Genomic DNA, 18,257 nt, shown 5'->3' on the forward strand with positions numbered 1-18,257 from the left:
TAATGGTATTTATAATGCTACTTTCAAGTCAATACAGTTGATTTCTGTATCAGGTAATTTCATCTCACTGTGGTGATTTATTTTACTTCACTATTGCTAATTTCTGAGTCAGAAATTTCCAAGGGATCTGCAGGAGGCTTTGCTGGGAGAGCTCAGCCAGGGCTGGCAGTGGAGGCTGTGGTGTCAGAGTGGCCTGGGGTATCTGCCCTCCTGAGCTCTGCCAGAAGAGACCCACAATGGGCACTTTGGTTTTCTTACAATGCCCAGAAAAGATATTTCTTGACTTTGGCTTCATCACCATGAAATTATAGCCCTACATTTACATCCCTGTGGGATTCCAGCTGTAGCGAGCAGATACCAATCTGTATTTGTGGACACAGACTAGAACAGAACCATCCAGAGCCATGAGATGTTCTCTCCACAGCACTGCTGCAGGCATGTGATCCTGCAAACCAGCCTCAGTAAGAAACTCCCCCTCCAGCCCTTTTTTTTTTTGGCACTGAAGAGGAAAAAAGTAGCAACAATTTGCTTTCTGATTTCCCTGCTCCACTTGCCTTTCCTGTGTGTATTAATCCATGTTTAACCTCTGGATTTGGGGAGTGTTTAAGTGTTTGCTGTGGGTAAGAGCAATGGCACAGAGAGGTTTTTGCTCCTGTCTGTGACAGACAGAGCTAGCCACCCCAAAATCCCTCTAGGCTTTCCAGTAACCCCTCCCAGCTTCACAGCAGCCTCAAAGCAGTAACTCAGAGCAAGTTAACTAAAATATTATTGTACACACATGGGCTGTTTTCCTCAGAGTCATCAATGTAAGCTTACACATGGTCTCGCTATCCAAAATTAATGCTGGACAAGAGACTTTTCATGCTCTGCTACTCTCAGACACTCACATCAAGCTGCCCACTTCACATGCTACATAAACCTAGGGGTACTCTTCCCACTCCTCCCAAAAATGAGTCTGAGGACCCAGAGGTTCAGGTTTCCCCTCCAAGGGAATTGTTGAGCTCCCACCAGCTTCAGGGAGGGGATGTCACCACAAGGTTGTCATGTTAAAGCTATCCTGCCAACTTACTGCCCCACCAATAAATCCAAAATTCAGAGTTCCTGCACACAAACCATCACAACACTTAGAGGTTATTGTGCTTTTAAAACATCCAAGGCTGATGGTCCAATGTTTCCTAGTTTACTTCCCTTGAGGAACCCAGCAGACCTCCACTCATCCCACCAGGGCAGATAAATTCTTCTTGCTGCCAGGTCTGGATCATTCACGTGGAGAAGCCTCCACCTGCACAAGTTTTCTTGTGTACAAGGTGAAAACCCACCACCTGGAGCAATCCTAAAGAGCCCCAGGCATGTAAGAGTCACCAAATAAATCCTGGCTGTAATTATTGCACCCACCTGAGCTTCCATTATCTTCCTGATGAAGCAGTGAGCAGCACCTGGCACAGCCCCTGCAGCCCCAGCCTGCCCTCCCCAGGAGCTGAAGGAAACCAAACCCAGTAATTTCTTACCCAATCTGCCTCTCCACACCCGAGTGTGTGCATTTTGAGGGAGCCCTGTGGGTGCTGCACACATAAAATCACAGAATCAAAGAATCACAGAATTGTTCAGGTTGGAAAAGCCCCCAGCACTGCCAAGAGCATGACTAACCCATGTTCCCAAGTGTCACATCTACACAGCTTTTAAATCCCTCCAGGGATGGGGACTCCACCCCTGCCCTGGGCAGCTGTGCCAGGGCTGGACAAACCTTTCATGGAGAAATTTTCCCAGTGTCCAACCTAAAGCTCCCCTGGCACAGCTTGAGGCCATTCCCTCTTGTCCTGTCCCTTGTTCCCTGGGAGCAGACTCTGACCCCTACCTGGATCCACCCTCCTGTCAGGGAGTTGTAGAAGGTGACAAGGTTCTCCCTGAGCCTCCTTGAGCATCAGCACCTCATGTCCCTAGGGCAGGGATGTGCTCAGTGGATCCTGGCTGGGCTGGAGGCTCCTGGGACAGGGGAAATGGGAGCCTGGGGGTCCTGAGTCCAAGCCTTGTGCTTGGGGCACTAAAAGGGTACATGCAGAGTCCTCTTAAATGAATAAATATAGTCATTTAAATTTTTGAGTGAAATATTGTTCCTTATAAGTTAGGATCTCATCTGTCCAAGCTCGGGTATTCAGCAGCTTGTCTGGTTTGTGCTCAGATTCAAACACTGCAATGAATTCACTGAGCACCAAATCCCATTGCCTGGGGCAGATGGAGCACAAGGTCCAGAACCAAACCGTGAAGATTTGGTATATTTGTCTAGAAAAAAAGAAAATTGCACCAGTAGGAATAATTAATTGCTGGAAAAAAACTTACCGAGAGTTGTTGTGCATTCTCCATAACTCACCTTTTTTACATCAATATTAAATGTCGTGTCCATATCCAAAGAGGACTTGGTGAAGCCCTCAGCCTGTTTTATTCCAGGGATGGGGTCTGGTGGGCTCAGTGTTTGACAGAGGCTCAGTGAAGGAAATCACAACTCCCAGGATTTAAGCATTAAAAGGAAGTGTGCTGTTATGTGTAACAAGTGATTATATGGCACTTAAACAGGAAATCAGATGCTTCTTCTACTGCTGCATGTTAGGAAAAGAAACACGGTAATGGGTGAGGTGAGAGGTGGTTAATGCCATAATGTTTCCCTGAACGCTACTGGTGGAACCATTCTGGAATATTGCATACAATTCCTAGCATATACATACATGAAAATGTCTCTGAAATATATAATGCTTGTGGAAATGTTGCATGAGGGAGTAAAAGATCACTGTCTGCTCCTGTCTGAGAGATGATAAATACCCAGAGAGGAGGCAGCTTTTTGCAGATGATCAAACTTGACATAATTGTGAGGAGCAGGATCAGCCTGAGATTCCAGGCTGTTACAGTTGCAGGTGCTGCAGCCATGGGATTCCGAGAGCCTCTCAGCTTCCAGGGGAAACAAATACATAATTATTGGCCTTCCTGAATATTTAGGTTAGTTTGGAAATATCAGCTTTAAAGGAGAGATCACAGAGTCACAGGTTCACTGAGATTGGAAAAGCCCTCCCAGCCCATGGAGTCTACCCTGTGCCCAATCCCCACCTTGTCACCCAACCCAGGGCACTGAAGGCCATGTCCAGTCCTTCCTTGGACACCTCCAGGGATGGGGACTCCACCACCTCCTTAGGCTGCCCCTTCCAATGCCTGAACACCTTTTCCAGGAAGAAATTCCTCCTGATGTCCAACCTGAACCATCTCTGACACAGCTTGAGGCCGTTTCTTCTCATCCTGTCCCTTGTTCCCTGGGAGCAGAGCCCGACCCCCAGCTGGCTCCCTCCTCCTGTCAGGGAGTTGCAGAGAATGGACAAGGTCCTTCCTGAGCCTCCGTTTTTCCAGGGTACCACAGGATGGATAAAGAACAAATTGCAAGTCATGTTTTTTGTCCCTTTTAGTATCTGATCTCGTCAAAGAAAGTTTTAAGATGCTGAAAAACCCCAAATAACTTCAGGGATATTACACTGGGAGCATGTCTTGGGAAGCCATCAAAATCCCATTGCCTGGGTCACCTGAACCTGGGATAGACCAAGCCCTTATGGGGCAGCCTGGCACTGGCAAAGCTCTCAAAGTGATATAATCAGGTTTTTTTTTTCTCCCTCCTGTTTCTTTTTTTGTTGTTGTTGATTTGAATTTATTAAGTTAAATAAAATTAAAAACCAGCACATAGCCACAGGTGAGGTATCAGTACTTTTCTTGGGAAGGAATGAAGATGTTGATCCTGCTGATGCCGCTGATGTTGATGATGTTAATGAAGCTGATGCTGCTGATGCTGCAGAAGCTGCCTCACACCCTATCCCTGCTCTGGACCTGGCACCAGGAGCAGCAGGACTCTGGGCTGGGAGAGAAATGCCAGATCTCCTCTCCAAATATATGTTTAGTTGAAGCAGTGTGAGGACAGCTGTAAAAGCTGACAGGTTTACATCCACTTTTTAAAGACAGGACAAAAGAGTTCCTCAGCCACTCTAATCAATTTTTGCTTTTTTGTGCATTAATAGTTCCAGATAAATTGCAGTGAGGTGTTTTAAACTTCTGAACAGCTTCAGGTGAACTTTACAGGTGTCAGCTGGTGTCTATAAACTGTCCAAGAGTCCTATAAAAGGCTGTGAAACAAGAGCAAAATTAGGAGAAAAATACATCACTTCAAAAATCCAAAAATAAATAAATTAGTGGAGTGCATTTTTAGTGTTACTTTTTTAGCAGGTCACCAGAATGGAGCATTGCAGGAAGAAAACACCTTCTGACACTGCTAATATTCAGGATGCACTAATGAATTAACGGAATTATCCCCACAATTCTTGTTTTCTCAGATTTGTCATGTCAGCCTGTCCAGCTTCAGTTCTGTGCTGACATACAGGCATAAGGATTTCTTTTCAAAAACACGCATCTTATTTAATATCTAAATTTCACTGCTGTTACCCTAAAATAAAAGCAATAAATAATAAATAAGCTCTTACCTCTATCACACAAAATTCTTATTAGTCAAGCAGTTAAACCTCTGAGCCTTGTAAAAACTGAGCATCTGATTGTGAACTGAATTCTGTCAGCAAAACACAACTTTTCCTTGCTAGTAATGCAGCAGAGAAGCAGATTGTGGATATAATTCCACCCAAAACAAAGCAGACAAAAGAAAACACACTCAAATCCATTATTTAGTGGGTTCAAAACATACCTGAGCAGGTCTCTGAGGTGCTGACACCTGGGATCAGTCATTTCACCTTCAAAGAAACTAAGGCCTGCATCATTTTTTATCTCGTTTCCCACTTTATTTGCTGTTTGTGTTCAGTCAAAGTTCAGTTTTTCATGAAGCTGCTCAAACAGGAATTCCAGCCCTTTCCATAATTTATGCTGTAACGATACATAACCTGAATGGAAGGAAATACTCATTGGAATAGTGGGATACACCTGGGTGCCTTTCTGATTTGGGTTCTGGCTGCAGAATGTGATCCAGGATCTGCTGTGATTTGACCCTTGCTTCCCAGCAAGGGAAGGGATGGGGTGTCTGAGCCTGGGGATGTCCCAGCCCCGACAAGATCCTCTGCTGGGATGCAGAGCATGGAGCAGGAATAGGAGCAAGGGGAAGAGATGATTTCTTTAGCCAGTCCCATATTGATGGACACAGGTAGGATCTAGTGGACAGTGTCCCTGCCTATGGCAGAGAGGTGGAACCAGATGATTTTTAAGGTCCCTTCCAACCCAAACCATTCCGTGATTGATTCTATGATATAAACTTGCCAACTAAGGGGTCCTAAAACCCTTCTCCAATTTCCTTTCTCATACCAGGAGCTCACAAACAGTTCTCCCTCATGGGCACATCCTGGTATCCTGCAGAATATCAAGGTAGCACTGTCTGCAAGTCAGCATTTCATGTAATATTTAATATTTCATTTCATATTTCATTCCCCAGAAATATTCACAATATCTTGTGAATATTCACCTTGTAACTTCTCTTTCTCTTGCTTCCTGTGCTACTCAATGTGAGCTGAGTTACTCAACTCAGTTACAGACTCGGAAAAAAATGGTTTATATTTATTATTCACCTCCTCCTTCAGGACAGGGACACTGTTAAGTGCAGTAATTGAAGCAGATAACTCCAACTTCCTCTCCCTGCAAGCGTATTGTCATGCACATACATCTTGATTAGATCATTTTCCTTGTGAAAAGGAAGAGGTTTTGTACCGTGGTGTCTCAGATAATTTCCAGCAGAGTCTGCTGGTGGAGTTCTCTGATAGCACTATTTCAATTCGATATTCTTCTCGCTGCTGTTTATTTTTTCCGAGCGCTCACGTTTCCCTCACCTGTCTCCATCAGCAGGTCGCAACACTTTTGCACTGGCAAACAGGCCTGGAGGCAAACATTCCCTGTCGCTGCTGCTTTCTCTTGGAATCCCTGATAGGGAGGGAGAAGCGGCTGCATTCCTGCGCGCCTGACAGCCCGCTCGGGCTGCTGGAGGAGGAGTCGCTGTGATTTTGGCTGGTGTGGTCCCTGGTGGGTCCTGCTGCCACATTCTATCTTGAACTCGTGTCCACGCGACGAGTGACCTCCCACCCCACGACCCCGCTGCCAGGAGGGCTCTGAGCCGGGGGATTCCGGGCGGAGCAGAAAGACAGATCCTTAAGGAAGGGGCCAGCGCTTCAGTCAATGTCCTCTTACATCCCTGACACTTCCCACTAAAGTATTTAACCCTCAGCACTGTTGATTTAAAAGGCTGGAGCATAACCAACCTTTCTTTTCCGAGGAGCACAATCAGCATGTGAAAAATAGATGATCTTTTTAAATGTTTAAAAAGTGCATTGGTGATGCTCCTCGAGACAGGAGGAGAGTGGCACAATTAATTTCCAAGCCTTACAGCTCTTCTGTGGGATTGTAACAAAAGCAGGGGTGGTCTGGGAGTGTGAAGGGAAAGATTTTGGGGAGAGCATCACCTGCACGGAGAGCCTGCCTTGGGAATATCACACGGCTGTTGAGGAATCTGCTCAATAAATATTTCGTGAACACCTTTTTATCTGAATAAGACACTAGCTCAGCCTCCATGCAAAAAGTATTTACTGTGAATGGAAGCAAATTCCATGTTATTTTCCAACAGAATGTTCCTTGGTTTGTGGGGAGATGTTGGATTGGGCGGAATCCTCTGGGATCAGGCCTGGAGCAAGCAGCTCTCCCTGTCTCTGCCTCCTGATTTCATCCATTCTGACTTCACAAAGCCCACAGAGACATTTTGTCCTTTCCAGTCAGGAATACTTTCTAAAATTTGCGTATTTTCCAGTTTTCTAGGCATCAGATTTGTAAACTTCCCTTGAATGAATCCCATGAACTGAACCTGTGCAATCAGGATGTTGTAAAACAATTAAAGTCCAGATCCCTCAGTTACCCTGTGGGACCTCCTAAGACCCTGTCAGGTGATTCGTGCTGGATCCCCAGACCTCAGGTCCACCCTCCAAATCCCAGGCCAGGCATGAAAAACCCTCCCCAGAACACTGTGCCAAAGCACCTTCTGTGACTGTACCTGTGGTGGGGACACATCAGGACACCAGGGTTGGGTTGGCATTGCTAGAGCTGACCCCAACTTTCAACACCTCCAGTGCATCCGGAGAACTTAAGCAGCAGCTGAGCTTGTCCGTGGGTGAACACAGCAGAAGCAACCCCACGAGGTTCCCCTGGTCAGAAGAATCTGAAAGATCTGCGATGGTCACCAGGGTGAGGGGTAGCGTTGGCCATGGTCACTGTCCCTGTACCCACCCCAGACACAGGTCTGGACATCCTCCAAACCACCCCATCCAAGCTCCTGCCTCACCACCTGCAGCCTCCCTTCTCTTCCAACTGCTAAAAACCTTCACTCTGTACAAATTAAAACAAACCAGCGAGTAGCTGCTGTCAGAACAAACCTGGAGGTGAATGTTCCCTGAATTTATAACCAAGGCGAACACCAAGAGGTTTATTTTTTATAAATGTAGCTCCGTTCCTAAACCCCAGCTTCACTTCCCAGCAGGAATCTGCCTGACTTGGAAATCACTACTTTTTTTTCTAAATACCTTCACATCTCGTAGCTGTACATCCCTCACAGAGACGCTGGAGCTATAGGAAGTATCCGTGGTAGGGGAGAGCTCGCTAAAGATCTCAGCAGTTCTCCCTCCTCGAGGATTAACCAATGCTGCAGGAGTTCCTGGGCTAAACTGGGAGAGGGAGGGGAAGGAAGAGCAGAAATAAACAAAATAAACTCTCTCCCAGCCAGTCGCGTTCTTTGCGCGCCGCATCCCCGGTGCGGCCACACGCGCCTCAAATCGAAGTGCAACGCAGCTGAGAAGTTCTGCGAGCCCAGTGCCGCCAGTATCGCGCCAGTACCGCACCAGTATGGCTGAGGAGGCGGGCGGCGAGCACCGGCTCCGGCTGGAGAGGGGGAATTAAAAGAGTTGGAAAAGATGTGACCAGCGCCTCGCCGGCAGTTCCTCTCCCCCGTGGGATGTGGAGCCAAGAGCGGTGAGTTCCCACGCGGGACATTCCCGGGGGTCGCAGCCCCCGCGGGACAAACTGTTGCGTTTCTGGAGCGTTTTGCTGCGTGGACGCGGGGCCGGGGGGATGCGGGGAGAGGGGGGATGCGGTACCGCGGCGTCCCGGGACGGATGGGACGGGGCGCGGGGCAGCCCCGGGGGATGCGGGGAGAGGGGGAATGCTGTACCACGGAGTCACAGGACGGGACGCGGGGCAGCCGCGGGGAATGCGGGGAGGGGGACGCGGTGCGGGGCGGCCCGGGCCGGCCGGGCCGAGGTGCGGGCTCGCCCCCCGCGCTCCCCCCGGGGCCGCGCCGCCGATTCCGCCCCCGCGGGCGCCCCGCGCCCCCCGCCCGCCCCCGCCCGCGCAGCGCGGAGCGCGGGGGGCGCTTGCGCACTGCTGCGCCCCGCGCACCGCCGGGCCCCCCCGCGCCGCGGCCGCGCTGCGCTGGGCCAGAAGTGTATTAAAGCGCGGGGAGCTCCCGCACACTCCGCGCGTCCCCCTCCTCCGCGAGCGCTGCCCTCCGCGCGCCCCCCGAACACCCGCGCAAGGTAAGCGCCCGCGGCCGCCGGGGCGCGGAGCGGGGGGTGCGGGACGGGGCGCGGGCGGGGGGCGCGGGTGGCGGAGCGCCCGCTTACCTGGGACGCGACGGGCCGAGCCGTGCGCGGGGGCGGCCGTCCCGCGCCCCTGCGCGCCCCCTGCACGCCCGCGTCTGTCCCGCCGCGCGGGGACTCGGCTGCGCCAGCGGGTTTGCGCGTCCCGGCCGCTTGCGCGCAGGCAGCGCGGCGGGGATGCTGCGAGCCCGGCAGGAGTACGCCCGGCCCTGCGCGGCTCTGCGCGGCCCTGCGCGGGGTCTCGGCGGCGCGGAAGGGTCTCCGGGCTTTTTTTCCCCCCTCCCGAGCGCAGGAGGGCAGAGCCAGGCACTGCCAGAGCCGCCGCGCCGAGGTGGCCGGGCTAAAAGGCAGAAAGCAATTAAAACTCCTCCTTTCGGATTAACAACCAAAAATTGATCGATCTGTCAGGAATACTGTTGATTTATGAAAGGTGCTTATTTCCTTGGTATGGAGAATTTTATGTTCTCTAGGTGAAACTGAGTTCACCCAGCTCCAGAGTAGATTGATGTTTTAATAAAAATAAATAAAGGGAAAAAGCTCGCCCGGTCTTTGGGGACATCAACTCTCAAATCGCGGAGTTAGACTAACAAATCAAATCGCATTATCTTTACATTTCACATCTTTTAATAAAAAAAAAAATAATTAAAATATTGCACGCAGCGCCGCAGCTTTTATCGCCGCAAAGTTTTAATATGAGGTTAAAAAAAAAAAAAAAAAAGTTGAAATAACAAATAATCAATGGTCGATCTCGGAGGCTGCGGGGGGGAACGGGAGCGGCGGGGCCGGGTGCGCGCAGCACGGCCGCCCGCGCAGTGTCCTGTAGATGGCACACGGTCCCCACGCTACAGAGCCTCGGAGGCGGCGAGAGGGGATCTGCCGAGGGAAACGGCCATCCCAGCACTTGTTGTTTACCCAAACCGGGGCGCTCGGAAATTCATTGGAAATTCAAGCCCGAGGGGCGCGGGGAGCTCCCGGGCCACCCGCTGACCGCCCGCGGCCGCGGGACTTGCGCGCCTGGCGGGAGCGGGAGCGCGCTTTGCGGGGATGCTGTCGGGGAAGCGGGAGCGGGGGAGCGGCCCGGGGGGCCCCGGGCCGGGCCGGGCGCCCCGACACGTTTGTCTTTGCAATGTAAATCGCGGCGGGACAAATTGCTTATTAACAGTCGGGAAGAGGCGGCGGTTTCCTTCTTTCTTCTTTTCTTTCCCGGTTTTCATTCCGGCATGGCCCCCAGCTACGCTCGGGGCAGCCTCACCGCCCAGCAGTTTTCCCTTCATTTCAATATCCTAAAGAAAATGCAAATCACCACGCTGTGGCCTTTTTAAAAAGTTAAATTAGCAACAGCTTTAAGTGACTCCATTAGCATGGAAAACATACAAATGTTTAATGTGGGAATAGCCTGGCTTTTGGAGCTCGGCGAGCGCAGCGAGGCGGTGGGCTGGCGCCGAGCCCAGCTCGGGGGTCCCCCGGTGCAGCATCCCGGGACCCCCGCGGGAGCCACCGGCCGGGGAGGCACCGCGCGGGCTCCCCGCAGCTCCCCGCGCCGCCGACCCGCTCGGGAGGCTTTAATTATTTACAGGAGCGCTGTGGCTTGCGGGGAAATTGCGAGGCAGCTCTGGGGCGAGGGGACGGGGACCTTGGCCCGGTGTGTCCCCCCTCGGGGCATTCCTGTCCTGCCCGGTGGGCGAGCGCTGCGCTGCCCCAGCCCGGTCCTGGCCCCGCTGCCGGCGCTCTCCTGCACCTCTGCCGTGCGGGAGAGGCATGCGGTCACTCGGCCGGGCCGGGGCTTCACCGCTGGTCTCCTCGGGGACAAAAGTGCTTGTGACAGCGGGAAGTTTTGCTCCGCGAGTGCGGCGGGGCGAACAGCCCGTTCCGTAGGGCCCCACCGGCTCCCCGCGCCCGGTCCGTGCGGGAGCCCCGCACCGCGGGCATTTCCCGTGCGCTGGCGGAGGATGCTCCCGGATCCCTGCAGGGCAGAGCGAGCCCTGACCACGAAGGAGTTAAGGTTTCTATTATTCAGTCGAGGTCTTGTTAGGATGTAATCTGCATTTTCTAACTACTGCGTAATAAAAAGTGAGAAGTTTTGAGACACCTTTCTTGATTATACCTTTGGCGATACTTTAGGTTTTACATTTAATTTGCATTTTGTTCTTAGTGAATATTGAAGTCTTGAGTGGAGGATTGAATTTTATTAGGACATCTGGACTGACAATATCAAATCAGACACCAACGTCCCAAAGCATGCTAAAATTTCAGAGTTAATTAGAACGAAGTGTGTTTAATTAAAGCCAATTATAATATCTGAAATTATCTGATCGATCCTTGTTTGTTCAGTTGGAGTCAGTTTATATTGTTCTCGCCGCACGACGGGACCTGTCCGGCCGCCAGCTCCCCGCGGCCCCGGCTGCGCACCCGCGCTGCTCCGCGGGGGCGGCCGCCCCTCCGCCCAAGCAGCTCCGAGCCCACTCAAACCCCCTCCCCGCTGTCCCGGGGGAGCAGAGACGCGGCGGCCCCGCAGCACCCCCGGGCCGCGGCCCCGCATCCCGCGGGGACCGGGAGGGCAGCGCCCGCGCAGCGGCCGCACCTTCGGGAGCCGGGCAGCGCCCACGGGGAGTTTTCCATCCGAGCACGGCGGAAGTTTAAGCCTTTTTTTTCTTCTAATTTTTTCCTTTTTTTTTTTTTTTTTTTTTTTCCCCCTTGTTTAAGAACTAATTTTGGTGTAACAATATTGGGGCGCGGGGCCGCGGGAACGCGCCGGGGGTAGCGCGGGGCCGAGCGCCAGTTTGGGTAAAACAGCCCTGCACCCACAGGGAGTTCCGTGACCCCGAGCCGGACCCACCGCCCCGCCGCGCAGCGTGGCCGCGGGCCGCGCAGGGCCGCGGGAGGTGCGCGGGCGGCCGAGGAGGCCCAGGGCGACCTGGCCCGGGCAGGGGGAAGGACAGACCTTCTGAGCCCCTCTGAGCCCCGCAGCATCTCCGCGCAGCCGGTGCCCGCCCTGCGGTGCCTGCGCGGGGCGCGGAGCGGGGCAGCTCCCTCCCCATCCCGGCGGGGCGGGCGGCAGATGCGGGCGGTGGTACCGCACCGCTGGCCACGTCCGCTCTCCAGCGGGCCCGGGATGCTCAGGAATGTGAATACAAGCGCTGAAACTGGCCCAAAGCGGGCGAATCCATCCCGAAAGGCGGGCGGCGAGCGGGGCCGGGCAGCGCGGGGGTCCCGCACCTCTGCGCGGGCGGCCTTCCCGCAACCTGTGCCCTTTGCGGGGCGCTGGGGGCCTCTGCTGGAGGCGGTGAGGGTCGGTGTGCCCCAAAGCACCGGTGGCAGCGCTTGGTCCTGGGCTCCGCTCCGCTCCTGGGCCCGGTTCGGCCTCTGCCCTGGGCGCAGGATGCGCGACTGCCCGCAGAAGGGCCGGGCCGGGCCCTGCGGCGCTGCGCCCCCGCGCACATCACCGCCTCCCTGGGAATTAGCGCCCTGGAGCACCGGCCAAGGGGCCGCCGCTCCTGAAAACACCCGAAAACACAGATTTACCCGAAAATAGCCATTTCTCCCTCCTGCAGCGCGGGGGTTGGCAGAGATTTGTTTTGGTTACGCCGGGCATAAATTACACCCGATGCAACCCGGCGCGTTAGTAATGAAGGCGCCTTCCAACAATAAAATTGAAATATGGACTTTGGCGAGCTGCGGGGGCCCGGCCGAGCCCCCCGAGGGCAAGGCCGGAGCCGCCGCTCCCAGCTCCCACCGCAGCTTCCCGCTGGGAAAGTTTGTGCGGTGGGAAGCGCGGAGCTGGGCAGCTCGGGGCCGGCCCACGGCCGAGGAAACAGAGAAACTACCTCACGCGCTCAAAAACTTCTGTGATCTAAACCGTGAAATGAGAAACAAGTAAAAAATAATAACAACAAAAAGGAAAGAAAAAAAAGTGAAATGATTAAGATAATAGTCCCGAGGGGATTGTCCCGGGGGGGAGGGGGGAATAAAATAATAAAGTTTAAGGCAATACTACAAGGGCGGTGGGATAAGGGTATCAATTTTAACCCCCGCGCAGCGCGGGATGCGGTGTCCGGCCGCGGTGCGGGGCAGGAGGACGCGCTCGGAGGCGGCGGCGGGGGTCTGCCCGCACGGGCGGTGCGGGGCGCGGGGGGCGCGGAGCGGGGCCGGGCCGGGGGACAGCTGGGCTGCGGCCATCTGAGCGGCTCCGCCGTGACATCTGGGAGCCCGCTGGTGTGTGGCACGCGCATCGCTTGATGTCGCTATTTAAATGCAAATTTGCGGGGGGATCACTGAAGCCTCACCCCGTAAATTCACACAAAAGGGAGACTTGGCGCCGGAGGAGGAGGAGGAGGAGGTGGAAAAGGAGGAGGAGGAGGAGGGCCGCGGAGCCGGGAGGGCTCGGGCCGCCCCCCGCAGCCGCGCACACCCCCTGCCCTCCCGGCGCCGGCCGCGGCCCCGCTCCCCGCGCCTGCCCCGCGCAAGGTGCGGCGGCGGGGCCGCGATCCCGCACCCCGGGAGCGGGCCCGGGGCTGGGGGGGATGCCCAGGCTCTGCTCCCCTCCCTCCTCGGCCGGGAGAACGGGAGGACCTGTCGGGGGCGGGATGCCGGCCTGGTAGCGGTGCGGGGCGGCGCGGGGCGGTGCGGACAGCAGCATCCCGGGCGGGCTCCCGGCCGCCGGCAGCTCCAGCCACAGTGACACACACACACACACAAAAAGATAAAGTTGGTGAATGATAAAGACCGTATTTTCCACGCTTTGGGTGCAGGACCAGATGATCTAGAAAATGAGCTGAAATAGATTCAGGCTCAGAGCCTGTTGTGAGGAGCAGCTGATTCCCCCATTCCTGGCCAGATGGCTTCTGAACACAGATTTGCATTCATTTTCGCTTAATATCGTCCAAAATAGTGGGGCAGCTGCATTTGTTGTCAAAAAGGTTTAAAACTCCCTTTCTTTCTGGGGCAGGATCGTTACCTTATGTGATGGGCTTATGGAACTTTTTTTTTCTCCCCTCCTTAGTCAACAGTATCAGATTTAAAAGGATTTGTTTTAAAACCTTCTAATTTGGTAATCAGATTTAAATCGCCTTGGCGCGTGTAATCTGAATTAAAGATACTGTAAATGATTTTAAGCTTTCGTTAGCGGAGGGTAAGCACCAACTTCGGCGTTGTTCATTTGAGGAAATATCTTACAATTATAGCGGTGTTGGGCATTTTTTACCTTATTTTTAGGAGGCAGAATTTTGCGGGCTGGGGGGATCGGCGGCCCCCGGCGCCAGCTCGAGGTCCCCAAATGTGTCCGTGCCACAAAATGCCACCGCGAGCATCGCATTGTTTGGGAACTTTGGTATCGCTGCGCGATAAAAGTGTTTGGGTTTGTAATCTGCTCTACTGTACCTCAAAAGCTCCGGACTGATTATGAATACAGGAATTTTCTTTTAATTTCTCATGAATAGTTTCCATACACTTTGATTTAAGGTTATTAACATTCTATAGACAGTGGCATCTTTAATATGTGGCGATCGCTTCTAAAGACTAATCTCATTACCCTCAAATAGTCATAAAATATGATTTTATTATACTTACGTATTTAATTAGACGGCCAGCAATGTAATGGATTTTGAGATCGGGTAGAGCAACAGCTTTGATAATTCACTTATCTTTGGCAATAGTCATTAACCCCCAACACCAGCAAAATAGATTGCTTTCTAACACATCTTTTTTTTTTTTTTTTCCCTTTTCCCTCACCCCTTGGAGAAAGGGGATCCTGATAACAGAAATCGGACTTTCGATTTTCACCGATTCATTCAGATATTAACGCCGATTTTCACGGAGTCGGTGAAATATTAACACAGGGACGTTGGAAACTCACAAAAATAAATATAAAAAAATTATTAAATTTAAAAAAAAAAAAAGAGAAGGAAGTCGTAGCCCTTACTGGGCGGAAAAAGCTCATCACTTGAGCAGGAGATATATATATATATAAATATAAATGTATAAAAATATATATAAGTATATATTTATATGGAGATATATAGATAGATAGATAGATGGACAAGGCGGACCTATAGCTGTGGATATATTTGTGTGTGCACATGAAGTCTTCAAATATAGGTATTTCTGGGCATGTCCGCCCGTGCATTTATAGAGAGGCGATCGTGGAGGGGCGCATCCAGCATCCCACCCTTTGTCCATCCCCAAACCTCCCCACGACCCTCCACGCGGGTCACATCCCCGCCGAGAGGGTTTTGCCCCCTTCCCGCTTCCTCGAAGCCACTTGCAAGAAGATCTCGGGACCTCTCTGCGCCGCGGTCCTGCCCCCCCCGTCGGGGAGGGGGGGTCGGGGCAAGGCAGGATCGCGACAGCGAGCGACCGAACCCCACGCTCCATATAAGGCGGTGTGCCCGCCCCTTAACGACGTCATCAGTGACGCCACCTCTCCCGCGGTGGCGGGGGCCCGACTCCCGGGGAAGGGGCGCGCTCCTCGGGGAGGGAGGGCCGGGCTCTGCGCGCCTCCGTCCATTCCGCGAGACGCCACGGGCCCGCGCCCCGTTCTCCCGTGTGCCCGGGAACACCTCCGCGGTAATCAGGATTTTTTTTTTTTTTTTCCCCGTTTATTTGTCTTTTGGAGCAGGAGAGCCTTGCCAGAAAGTGGTCGATTCAGCAGTGTCCTGAAGCTTTTTTTTTTTTTCCGAGCCGGTTTTTACTAGGATGACACCACGTTGAGCGCGTCTGCAAACAACAACAACAAAAATATTTATTCTTTTTTCCCCCCTCCCCCGCCCAAAAAAAAAGCCACCTCGCAGTGTCGCCGGCTACAGTTATACTTTTTCCTTCTTTTTTTTTTTTTTTCTTTTTTTTTTTTTTTTTTTAAACCACCAAACTGGAACGCCATCCAACTCGCCGCACAGAAGTACTCAGTAAATTGTTTATGTCGTGCCAATACAGGACAGATTGAAGAAGGAAGCAAGACTTGAACTGGGCTTTTCTCCTACTGATCACAGGGAGTAAAGTCATCTCTTATATTCCAGTCGCCAAGGAGAGAGAGAGAGAGAGAGAGAGCGAGCGAAAATCAAGCAACAACCAACCCACCCCGTATCTGACATTTCCCTCAATTTTAACCCCTTTTGGTTAGGAGCTGGTTTTGCCCAAATTTGTTTTAATGTTTGGGATTCAGGAAAATATACCAAGAGGTGGGACGACCATGAAAGAAGAACCGCTGGGCAGTGGGATGAACCCGGTCCGCTCATGGATGCATACTGCTGGGGTAGTGGATGCTAACACGGCCGCCCAAAGGTACGTCTGCCAAATCTTCTCCCGGCGGTTTTCTCCTCCTGTATTTCTCATCCCGGCCGTAAATCCCCCCCCCAACTCCCCCCCCCGCCCGCCCCGTATCAGTTACAGCCTCCCCGCTCCGCGCTCCCCGCATCCCCCCGCATCTCCCCGCGGCCGCGGAGCCTGCGCGCCCCTTCCCGCCGCTCTCACCCACGCCTTGTCTTGTTTTCTCCCGCAGCGGCGTGGGGCTGGCTCGGGCACATTTCGAGAAACAGCCGCCTTCCAATCTCAGAAAATCCAATTTTTTCCACTTCGTCTTAGCTCTGTACGACAGGCAGGGACAGCCGGTGGAGATTGAGAGAACAGCTTTTGTGGACTTTGTGGAGAAAGAGAAAGTAAGTCTGCCTGTTATCTTAATTTTTTTAAAAAAATTTTTTAAGCGTGATTTCATTGATCCAAGCTCATTCCCAGCCTCGAAGCCCTCCCCGGCACTCCAGCGGTGCCCACGCCACGTGCGGGTCCCCCCGGTCTCACGGCCGCTCCGAATAGACCCCGGGGTTAGAAACTTATCGCCGCGTCCCCGACTTATATTAAACACCGGGAAAACGGCAAAACATGACATATTTGCACCGAGCTAATGACATCATCAGCGCTCCACCAAAAAAAAAAGTGACCGTGGGCTGAATTTCTGCAAACTGTTAATTCTGAGCCGCTTCAGGGACGAGAAAAATGTGCGTCAGGAGGAGGGCGATATTTTTCATGCTAAATGTAATTATTTATCGTTACTTGCAGGAGCCAAACAATGAAAAAACTAACAATGGGATTCATTATAAACTTCAGTTATTGTATAGCAATGGTAAGTTCTCCTTCTCTCATTTTTGAGCGTCCGTGTGCCGCAGAAAAGTCTGATGTTCCTTTTCGAGGCCTTTTTTTGGAGGGGGAGGGAGCAGGATAAAGGGTATAAAGATTTCGAGATTAAAATTACACGCGTGTAAACACGGCTCTTTCCTTGGCATATAAGGAAAACAAAACGTAAAGGATCGATAAGTCAATGGTACTTCACATGATTAACCGGTTGGGCTTGAAGTGGAAAGTAAAAAAGGGGATCGATGGCTGCTCGGGCACAGCGGCACTTTTAAGGGACTTCTTTTTTTTTTCCCCCCCTCCAGTTTTGGGAACTAATGGTAATCATTGGGATGGGGTGAGTGGGCAGAGCGGAGCCCCGGCCCGACGAAGCTGGTTCCTCGGGCGCGGGAAACCCGCGGGGGGCCGGGGAGCCCCAGCGCGGGGGTCCCGCGTGTTCCCCGGGGCCGTGGGGCCGGCACAACCCGGCCTGATGGGGGGGGCTGGCCCGGGCACGGCCCCTCAAGCACCGGGAACAGAAGGGGAGCATAAGTCCGCCAGCAGCTGATATCTGGATTTTTAAAATTATTATTATTTTTTAATTTTGAATTTTCTTTTTGAGCTGGCGCGGGGCCGATCCCTGCCCGCCGCGGTTAATTGCCTGACCTCATCCTTTCCTTGTGGAATTGGGGTGGTTCGCTACCTAAATCCTGACCGGAATTTGTCTCTGCTTTCCCTCCCCAGGAGTTAGGACAGAGCAGGACCTGTATGTTCGTCTAATAGACTCAATGACCAAACAGGTGAGAAAGTTTACGCTTTTCTTACCACGCGAGTTACGAAGTTTGTATTTTGCCCTTGCGGGGGGGGTGGGGCTGGGGGGGGAATAAACCGGTAGAGCGCACCTACTTCTAATTTACCTGAGCGAGTAAATCAGCTACCTGCTTATTGAGATCCCTATTACCGGAGGATATTTGGGAAAGAGAAAAAGGTGTGTTGTTGCTCTTCGAGGCAGCGTTGGAATCATTCAATAGTGTGTGTGGCATTGAGTACAACGTCACGGGAACAGATGTTTGATATAATTAATTTAGCGAGGGAGAAAGGAAAGGGGAAAAAATCCCATCGAGTTGCCCAGATTTATTTTTCGATGCACTTTTTCCCATTTCTAACTTTTTTTTCTGACGATATTTTTCCTCGGTGAGGAGAGGGCAGCCCTCTTGCCAACACTCCGAAACTGGCCGGGATTAGTCCTTTTTCTTTTATAATGCGACGATCCAGTAACGCGAGACGTTTATTTGGATTTAAAAGTTAAATGTGCTGAGGTGAAAAGTCATCTTGTTCTCCTCTAGTCCATATTCACCTCTCAGCCCCCCATCTCCATAATTCAAACTCCATGCTCCAGGGGTCACCCAAACCCGTCCATTTCCCTGAGATCAGCTTCTGTTTCTTCCTCAAACCTCTGTCATACCTTGTAAATAACATAATTACAAGCAGTTCCTTATTAAATTATTT

General features: G+C 52.4%; 1 protein-coding gene and 2 long non-coding RNA genes across 18 annotated transcripts in view; 1 reads left to right on the top strand and 2 right to left on the bottom strand.

The window, feature by feature from the left end:
* Nucleotides 1-3,725: 3,725 nt before the first annotated feature.
* Nucleotides 3,726-8,311, bottom strand: LOC135418290 (uncharacterized). Of its 2 annotated transcripts, none has more exons than XR_010432382.1 (6): nt 8,225-8,311; nt 7,824-7,935; nt 7,581-7,721; nt 7,055-7,228; nt 4,721-4,913; nt 3,726-4,151 (listed from the first exon to the last, which is right to left on the bottom strand). It is a non-coding gene; the product is annotated as an uncharacterized LOC135418290 (long non-coding RNA). The 2 variants fall into 2 exon arrangements; XR_010432383.1 differs by lacking the exon at nt 8,225-8,311 and adding an exon at nt 5,847-6,161 and having other exon boundaries at nt 7,824-7,913.
* Nucleotides 7,920-18,257, top strand: part of EBF3 (EBF transcription factor 3) — a 128,295-nt gene continuing 117,957 nt past the window's right edge. For 13 of the 15 annotated variants that reach the window (XM_064663514.1, XM_064663508.1, XM_064663507.1 and 10 more), the window contains exons 1-4: nt 15,476-15,926; nt 16,144-16,300; nt 16,698-16,761; nt 17,493-17,548. In XM_064663514.1, the coding sequence (XP_064519584.1) occupies nt 15,793-15,926; nt 16,144-16,300; nt 16,698-16,761; nt 17,493-17,548 (411 nt within the window). In that variant the 5' untranslated portion in view covers nt 15,476-15,792. Of the gene's footprint in view, nt 8,026-15,475; nt 15,927-16,143; nt 16,301-16,697; nt 16,762-17,492; nt 17,549-18,257 lie in introns of those variants that run through there. The other 2 variants (XM_064663504.1, XM_064663506.1) reach the window with 2 other exon arrangements.
* Nucleotides 14,186-16,207, bottom strand: LOC135418291 (uncharacterized). The gene is made up of 2 exons (XR_010432384.1): nt 16,116-16,207; nt 14,186-15,362 (listed from the first exon to the last, which is right to left on the bottom strand). It is a non-coding gene; the product is annotated as an uncharacterized LOC135418291 (long non-coding RNA).

The sequence above is a fragment of the Pseudopipra pipra genome, chromosome 8, assembly GCF_036250125.1.
Source record: "Pseudopipra pipra isolate bDixPip1 chromosome 8, bDixPip1.hap1, whole genome shotgun sequence".
NCBI classification, from domain to species: Eukaryota; Metazoa; Chordata; class Aves; order Passeriformes; family Pipridae; genus Pseudopipra; species Pseudopipra pipra.